Source organism: Vanessa atalanta, chromosome 6 (genome assembly GCF_905147765.1).
Source record: "Vanessa atalanta chromosome 6, ilVanAtal1.2, whole genome shotgun sequence".
Classification (NCBI taxonomy): Eukaryota; Metazoa; Arthropoda; class Insecta; order Lepidoptera; family Nymphalidae; genus Vanessa; species Vanessa atalanta.
This window is the reverse complement of record NC_061876.1, coordinates 1,113,917-1,123,527: the sequence shown is the minus strand read 5'-3', so window position 1 is coordinate 1,123,527 and position 9,611 is coordinate 1,113,917. Positions and strand designations below refer to the sequence as shown.

General features: G+C 33.3%; 1 protein-coding gene across 1 annotated transcript; it reads right to left on the bottom strand.

The window, feature by feature from the left end:
* Positions 1 to 261: 261 nt before the first annotated feature.
* Positions 262 to 1,183, bottom strand: LOC125064869. The gene has a single exon (XM_047672163.1). The coding sequence runs from the start codon at positions 1,146 to 1,148 to the stop codon at positions 414 to 416; it is 735 nt and encodes a 244-aa protein (XP_047528119.1). The 5' UTR covers positions 1,149 to 1,183; the 3' UTR covers positions 262 to 413.
* Between the last annotated feature and the right edge of the window lie 8,428 nt (positions 1,184 to 9,611).

The window sequence follows — 9,611 nt, the reverse complement described above, 5'->3', positions numbered from 1 at the left end:
TTACATAAACTTATGACATTCGTAAACAATATAATAATTCTACACGATTATAACATATTAGGAAATATTGCGAGAATTCATGACAAAAAAAAAGGTTCCTTATGGTATATTATTAATGCGATAGAATTCCAAAGCACTTTAATATTGTAAATACATATGTATTTGATAAATATAAAATAATTATATTAACTAAATTCATTTAAAAATCTTAACATACTATTTATTTAGATTAACAGTTATATTTAATTATACATCTGAAAGGTCACAAGATATAAATTACATTGACTGAAATTAAATTAAAGTCACGTACGGTTTGTACATACGTCTATACATACTACAAAATATACGAAAATATTAAATCTAATGTTAACTTAATTTATATAAATAAAATCTCAACCTACCCTCTTATTTGGTCAATCACACTCAAACGCACGATTTTTCCAAAAATCAGCCAGTTCCTTGAACTTTTCACAGCACTGTCTTCGTCTCCTTGGGCTGCATTGTATAACGGGATCGTTTAACACTGAACTGAATTTCTGAACCAGCGTCGTAACAGAGTCCAAGGTCGACTGGTCGATGGCTTCTACAGCTGATATGGAATTGAATTCTTCGAACGCTTCTTCGATATGCCTCTCGATTTCACTGTATTTCGTGTCTTCGGTGTCTGTGTCAAATGATAGGTCAGTCGCTGATATACTACACTGGACTTTATCTGGAAATTTCTCCTTCCTCACCGTACTTGTCACTGTCGAAAGCTTATCGATCGATTTGAAAATATCATCGATTGTATCACATATGTTTTCGATGGAGGCGGCTGATACTAGTTGACCGTTGATGAAATAAAATTGTTTGGATGATTCTCTGCTCGGATCATCTTTCAAATTACTGATAAAATCGTTGTATTCCAATGCTGATGATGTGGACTTCTTAGAGAGCTGCCTTCCTATTTTCCTTCTTACTTTCTTGAATAGAAACGATGAATCAAACGTAGTACCTTTCAGATCTAATGTGCTGTAAGCTGATTTTATTCTTGGAGAATCGTCTTCTGCGTCAACTTCTAGATCGATCGGTTTACCCCATTCTTCCTCCAATCTTGTCCATTGTTCGTTTTCTGATAATATTGTGTCGTTATCAATTAAAGCGCTCATGATGAGATTTCGCAACGGTTCCTTCGATAGCGTGAATTGAACTGGGACTGACGTTGATTGTCACATACTTATATCAATTTGAGATCGCACTATTTCTCTCTCTTTTACACTTGTTTTTGACGAACAATGCGTGACGCGTTAGCCATTTCGCTTCATTTATTAATTAGTTCGAATGTATTTGTTTATTCAGTTATTTATTTTATTAGTTAATTACAAAGCATTACATTAACTAAACCGGTTTAATCGTTTTCAAAAAGTTTGTTATTTATAATTAATATTTATAGGTAATCAAATAAACAAATATTGTTTTTCTTGATTCGGAAAATTATCGATGTATGACTTTGATGACTTATTATGGTCAAGGGATTAAATTGGAGATAACAAAATGTAAAAGAAACAGTGTATTACACTAATCAACTAAACAAACAACGTAAGCATTTTTTATATGTTTGTCACTCGGTACTTGTTAAGCATAGTTTGATATCTCCTCTTATTTCGATTGTAAAGCTTACACGTATTCTATGCATTAAATAAATATATTCTAATCAATCAATATATATCCCCAACAACAAAGCAAATACTTTTGTTATAAATGTAATTAATGGTATAATAACTATAATGTTTATTATTTAAAGTATAAACGATAATAATAATATATTAACGCCCTCACGTTGCTCGCTAAGCGAAGGTAGCTTATAATTAAATCACTTTATCATTGTTACGAGCAACAAATACTATAATAAATTCATTTTAACTAAACACGTTGCTTTGATTGTTATATTATATCATATGGGAAATATAATTTTGTATAATAGGCTATTTTGAATTATTCGAATATAGAATTTTCTATCTATACCTGAGTGTATTTAATATCGTAACTCCTTAAGTATTCTTTACAAGCTTTACGTAAATGTTTTTAGTTAACAAATTTCGCAGTCCAGTAATATAAATTACACTTGCACCCCTGTCAAGCACACACACATGCACCTTTTTAAACTATTGTGTATTATGTATTTTTTTTTTTTAAATTCATCTTTGCGTCATTTTTATTTTACATATAAAACGTTACCATAATTTCGACATGATCGTTATCATGTCTTAAATTAATACTCATTTGATATTTTTTTTATTTATTTGATCATTTTTTTTATATTTTTATGCTTGTATAACTTTTGTGACAATACAAGTATTTATTACCGTTGAAGTGTCCTGATAAGACAGGTGGTGGTGCTCAAACCCCGTGATATAATAATTTTTGTTCTTATTTTAAAACTGTTTAATACTGAGCTATGTTTATTTAATTATGGCGAATATATTAATGAAAATTCACAGAAGAGAGAGAGAATATCTTCGTTGATTACCTTGCCTACTTCCAATACACAATCAATACTTATATGAGAGTATAAGAAGTAAAATTAATAATTTAATACAATTTGGATTATATTTATTAATAAATGCCGAAATATCAATGCGGAGGAACACGACCTCGTGAGTGAACAGAATATATTATGCGATCTAAACTTAACAAACATTTTCATCAGTTATTATATAAAAAAGTACAATTATTCGGATTTCAAACTTAAGACCATTGACAAAATAGACATCGTAAAAAAATAAAAAAAAAACATTAAATCACACGGAAAATAAAATTGTTCTGCAATAATAAAAATAAAATTGCAGAACATAAACTACGTTTTTACTTATTGTCTTTCATAAACATCCAAATCTACTGTACCTTAATCTTATTATTTATCGTCGAGTGTAAAGCGTCCGTGGCAATTAAACGCATCCAGTGCCGGCCGTGTATCACACACAGTAATCCTAGGGACAGAATGATAATAACAAAAAACAATAAAAATAACGAATTACCCCGCGAACTGAGCTTGATTCGAGAGAAACGTTTTGAACAGAGACTGTAATGGATACGGTCTTAAAAAATAAATATTTGAGAGTTTTTTTTTATTCATAACCCTACACAATTATATTATTGTGTGTCTGGATGTCTGTCTGACAAGAATTTGTTCGAGAATGTTCTTAAGTATGATTTAACAAAATCTGTACAGCCGTTTGAGGATCGTCAGTCTTTTTCTAATTGTAGCTGTTAGTATTGAGGGGCTGTGCTTACTTTTAATGGTCTGACCGACTGAATTCCAAATGTAGTATTTCGTGACTTAAATGATATTATCATAGTGTATGCTGACTTCATGTTGCAGCATCATCTCCGCCATCTTGTTTGAGCTCAATGCGATGGTCCCAATAAATTGGTTCATTATATGCTTTTTAGAGATTGTTTTGTGTCTGTAATTTTATTTGATATAAAAATATAATTCGTTGGCTTTAATCCATTATAAAAGCAGATTATTATTATCATTTAAGTTATCTTAGGATATTATATGGGATCAAATGTTTTTTCTCAAAATGATTTTGTGAACAAAAAGTTTTACTAAATAAGAAATTTACATACGCTAACATTTAAACAGTTTTTAAAGGCAAAATTTTAATATCACTCTTAAGAAATATATTGAAGAAATAAATGACAATTTAATGAGACATTATAATAAAAATTATAATAAATTTAAAAGCGATCGACTCCACGCTTCAATTTGACTGTATTCCAAATCCAAGTTCTGTTTACGCTCATTCTTAATATGGGACAAAACTGTTGGAAGAACAGTTTTTGTTGTATATTTTATGTTGTGTGACGCCATTACTCAACATGGCTGACACGTCACCCTGAGCCGGTGATATACTCGCCTACTGGAACTCGCCTTATTTATATCGGGCAGTTATTTTTATTTATACTTGTATTTTATTGGTTTATTGTGTTACGGACTGTTGGCCTCATTTTGGATTTCTCTAAGAGGTTACTTATTAGATAATAAATTCAATGCTACAAATGTACATATTCCTTAATATTATTTAAAGAATTTTTTTTTTTTATGGCGTAGGTGGCAAACGAGCAGGAGGCTCACCTGATGGAAAGTGACTACCACCGCCCATGGACATCTGCAACACCGGGGGTCTTGCAGGTGCGTTGCCGGCCTTTCAGGAAAGAGTACGCTCTTTTCTTAAAGGTTCCCAAGTCGTATCGGTTCGGAAAAACCGCAAGAATAATAATTCGTTGGCTGCAAAATTATAATTCTTTTGTATAAACCTATTAAAAAATAATATATATCTTATGATAGATGTAAATATATCTCGATACCGTTGCCGATTTTGAAACGACTTATTTTATTAAATCAATTATGATTTGAGGTGGGACTCATGAAATTAAAAGCAATAATTCTATTCTTAAGAGTGGAAACCTAAGATTATTGCTATTTCTCACAAAGATGTTTCATTTGAACAGATGATTCGATAAGGACATTGCATTATTTTATAATAAAAAGGCTAACATTTATTTGATACTTAAAGTTTGAAACTAAAATAAATATTGAAAAAAGTCTATAGCAGTTCTTCCAAACGATTATTTTGTAATGAAGGAACTAGCAGTTTTCTCCAATTGTTTTTTAAATAGTAATATCTAACAAGTCATTTTTGGAGTCAATACAAGTCAAAGTATGGCCTATCAATCTTACTTGGTGGTAGGGGGTATAGCATAGGCAGGTTCAATTTATATCATTTTCTGCCGCTAAACAACAATACTCAGTATTGTTGTGCTGTAGTGTTGTGTGCTGTAGTGTGTAAGGAACGATTAAAATTTCTCGCGGAACCTAGGCGATGACCACTGAGACCATTCCTCGTCCGCTTCGTGAACCATTAAAAAAAGCTCAGTACCATAAATCAAACCGTTTTATTTTGCGTTTTTAATAAATCATTACAATTACGTCAGCGTTTATCATCAAAATGTTCTGCTAAAACTCACAATACACACCCAGCATTGATTGCTGTTATTTTACGTCATTAAATCAAAATAGTGCAATTTTCGGCGCTCATTATGCCCGTGGACGCCATTATCGCCCCGTTGCGAATATAATCAGTAGCGTCGTTGGTACGCTTTGATTTATATCTCTCTGTTCGGCAGTTTTTGATGATCGCGTCCTAGTTTTATAGCTTAGTGCGGAGATAATATCGCGATAGCATAAGTTATATTTTGTAATGACTTACTGCTACCGCTATATTGGTTTTATCTGTTTTAATATTGTTTTAATCAAGGTTTCATATAGGTTTACTTGTTGTGAAACGCTCGCCAGTGATAGGTGTTGTATAGAAATATTCTCTTTCTGCGAAAATGTCACGTTGAAAATGGTACAGCGGAGCGGGAGTGTGAGGAAAGCGCCTACGCTGACTTGTTCCGCTGAAGACTACAGGGGAGAAGTAGTCAGGTTCTATGTACTCCGGGAACTTCTCTACCTTGGAGGCCCTCATAGGTGGGTGGGTCAACCGACGTGGCACAGTGGAATTATGCGCATTGCGCAAGCAATCCCGAAATGCCTCTGAAGAGATGGAGTGGGTGGGTATCTCAGGTTTTAGTGGATATTCCGGCGCTCCTAGCATCGTCGAATCCTACTTCCCCCCACATCATATAGGGGAAACACGTAAATGGGTATTTCCTAAAAGAGAAAAAAAAGCTTTAATTGTAAGATTTAAACTTATATTTAGTTTATTAACTTTACTTATTGTATTTATACAACTGTATAATCTAGATTTATACATTATTACTAAATGTTTACATTGATGAATGCTATTTGCACTTCTAAATGGTGAGGATAGGCAGCGATTTACTGTTTGGTAGGGCTTTTTGTGTACTCCCTCGGGACATGTGCTACCTACTCATGAAATATTCTACCGCCAAACAGTAATACGAAATGTTTGCGTTCCGGTTTGAAGGTTGAGTGAGTTCTTGATCTTCATTGCCCTTAATATTAGTTCCCATACTTCTCCGTCTAGCAATAACAAAAACACACAACATATTATCACTCAGTTAAACACTTGAATTTCGGTATTCACGCAAAGTTACTGAGGCTGTTTATAATTCATTTCTTGATGAGCGGTTAAGAAATATCTGTATGAGTCGGATTAAATTCTGTCATTACTTGATAACTTATCGCGTACTAAAGCAGCGAGATGGAATGTGATAAAAACATTCTCCTAAACATAATCTTTGCCCACACATGAAGCAATTATAAACTTTATTGCACACAAACGCAATACATCTAACTAGTACAGGATGGCCTTATGTCTATAGTAATCTTTTCAGGTTTTTATTTTAATAATTAAGTAGATAAGAATAATGTCCAAATCTCAAGAACTACACAGAACAATAGTGTGACTGTGTGTGGAACACAGTTGCAGTTGCTACTTCCAATATTTCGACAGAAGAAACCAATAACCTATCATCGGTCTGATCTGAAGTTAGAACCCAGGACCTCGGGATGCGGCCTTATAGCTTCATTTAATATAGTTTGTAAAATGACAATTCAAAAGTGCTTGTAAAAGCCTACTTTATATAAAGTATATTTTGATTTTGATATTTGACCACTAGCTAGACCACCAAAGCGGTTATGAGTTAATATAATCACTTGACGGTAGGTCTTGGTGACTGTTCGCCTTATTTTTTTTAATTTTTTTTTCGCTGGAGAATCGCGTTACGCCTTTCTCCTACGTAGAAGTGGGGGGAGGGGGTATGTGGGACTCGCCTTTGCCCGAGATGTTAGCGGCACACCGGAATACCCACTAAAAACCAGCGGTACCTTCTCCGTCTCATCGGTGGGCGCCACGGGATCGCTGGTGACTGTTCGCCTGGGTAACCACCACTCTTTCATTACTGTCTTATTTAACAGCTAAACAGCAGAACGTAGTATTGTTATGTTCTGATTTGGAATTACAGGTTTAAAGGAAATAAAATCTTAGTTCACAATGTATATCTAAAAGATGTAATATTTATAGGCGGTGATCTATTTACCATCAAATGGCGTATCTTTCAGTCCACGTACATATTGTAAAGAATAAAAAAATACCAATAACACCACAGCTCGCAATAATAACAGTTTAGCTTTAATCATTGTATGAAGATGAACATATTCCATGATGCGCGTTGATTATAACAATGGGCGCCCGTAAACCGTGTAGACTGTGATACGAGGCGATTTAGCACGGGTTTAGGGATAGGATATGAACTGTAAACGTTGTCGTTAAATATTGTTAGTGAAATTATCGACATAAGTAACATAAGTTATTTTTTGAATGGAGAAATTTACCAATACTTTCATTTATCTTTAGTTTAATTGATTATTCTCATTCATATTTAATAGAATATCGGTTACCTAGCGGCTCATAAGGTTGTTAATATAATTAACAGCCTATAAATTTCCAACCGCTGGGCTAAGGTCTCGTCTCCCTTTGAGGAGAAGGTGTGGAGCATATTCCACCACGCAGTTCCAATGCGGGTTGGATACACATGTGGCAGAATTTCGTTGAAATTAGACACATGCAAGTTTCCTCACGATGTTTTCCTTGACCGCCGAGCACGAGATGAATTATAAACACGAATTAAGCACATGAAAATTTAGTGGTGCTTGCCTGGGTTAGAACAAGCAATCATCGGTTAATTTGCACGCGTTCTAAACACTCGGCCATCTCGGCTCGGCTCAATTGTTAATATCGGGGAAATAAAATATTACCGGATTTTTCTTTAAATAATAATTAGTTACAAAAGTTTTGTTGGCTGTGTTAGTAGTCCCATGTACGTGAGTGCCGTCCCATCGAATTATTATAGTTAGGGTACAAAGAGTGCAGCTGAGCTTGCGCACACACTCGATCACTACGGTTGCTCCTCCTTCAAAACAGTTGGCAGTTTTCTGTCGAGATTGGACGCTGTGACCGAAACCAGTCTTGCGAACATCATAATTGTCAAATTTTAGATTAAATATTTCAAAATTGTAGATTAGCACTAATATTGATATTACGATCAAATAGATCTAATAGATTTGTACAAGTACAAGCTCGGTCAAGCTAGCAAATCAAAAGTCTTTAGCTTTATAATAAATATGTGATTAAATAAAATTAATTAGATTAATAAAATTAACGAAAGCGAATATATTAATTAATATAATTTTAGTAAAATTATGTACGTTAACATAGTACAAAACGAAATTAATAATATCAGCGTTCATAGCATTATGAATCATGGAATTAGGGATCCTTTTAATCATTATCCTAAATCATATTTAGTGCAGTCATTACCGCGTTATTGACTGCGATGATAAATAATCATCGCCGTCCAAAATCTAATTTAACGTCTATTTTATAATACCCATTTATTTAGGCCCAGAATAAGCTGTTGTATATTCGCCATATTGGTTCGCGGTCGATGGTCTACATTTTGTAATGTTCAGAATGTTATTTAAGTTTCACTGGTAGATCTTTTTGCAAGTTTGGGTGAACATCACTTGTCTATTATTCTACCATTAAAATATTATGTCATATAAATATAATCACAAGAGATATAACATCAATCTTTGATTTTTTGTTTGCACAATGATGATATTAGGAGAGGTTATGAATTATTATAGCACTAAAGCCATTTACCATTCATAATCTTCTTATAAATATTCAAAAAGGGAAGGTTAAATTTGATTAGTTTTTAAATATAATATTAACAGATTTATCGAAAACAACTTGACCTTTTTAGATCATTGAAATTATTTTTTTTTTTTTGTATGTAAATGGTCTTTCTTTAGTGATCCTAGTGAATGTAGTCCCTCAGGGATCAATTCTTGGGTATTTTTTTTTTCTCATTCTCAAAAATGACTTGCTATGTCTGATGTCGCTTGATTCCAATATGTTGGAATGAAGCAGTACTTTCTAAATAATTTAAAAATAATATTTATAATAGTTTCAAAAATTAAAAAGTTTTGAAAATATGATCTCGCTGCATTTTTATTTCTTTTACAATCATTAAAATTTTAATACTATTAGACTATACCGTTCTTAAGTCTGTAAATATCCCACAGCGGGGCTAAGGCCTCCTCCCCCTTTGAGGAGACGGTTTTGCAGCTTATTCCATCACACTACAGAAATGCAGGTTAGTGGATAAACATGTGGCAGAATTTCACTGAAATTGGAGTCAAGCGGGTTTGATTAGGATGTTTTCCTTCACCGCCGAACACATGATGAATTATACACACAAATTAAGGACACGAGCAGTCTGTGATGCTTGCGTTGAACCTCAATCTTCGATTAAGATGCACGTGTTCTTAGAGGATCGACGATCCAGACTATTTCAAATAGAAGTATAAAAAATTGCATTACGGATACTACCATTATAAAAAAAAAAGTTGTGAAAAAGTTCTTTTCGCCGGTTCCTTTCAGGTCTGAGGTATGTCTTTCTGAAACGGTCGTAGATTTTTCTTGACAATCAATGAGCTTAGTGTAAAGCTTAATACTATATAATGTATCAATTTAAAAAAAAAAAACGTTTATATTTTTAAATTGGCTTAAGAAGTTATAGCAAATCAAATG

Coding starts and splice junctions, on each gene's coding strand:
- LOC125064869 (XM_047672163.1), bottom strand. CDS start 1,148: ATGAGCGCTTTAATTGATAACGACACAATATTATCAGAAAACGAACAA.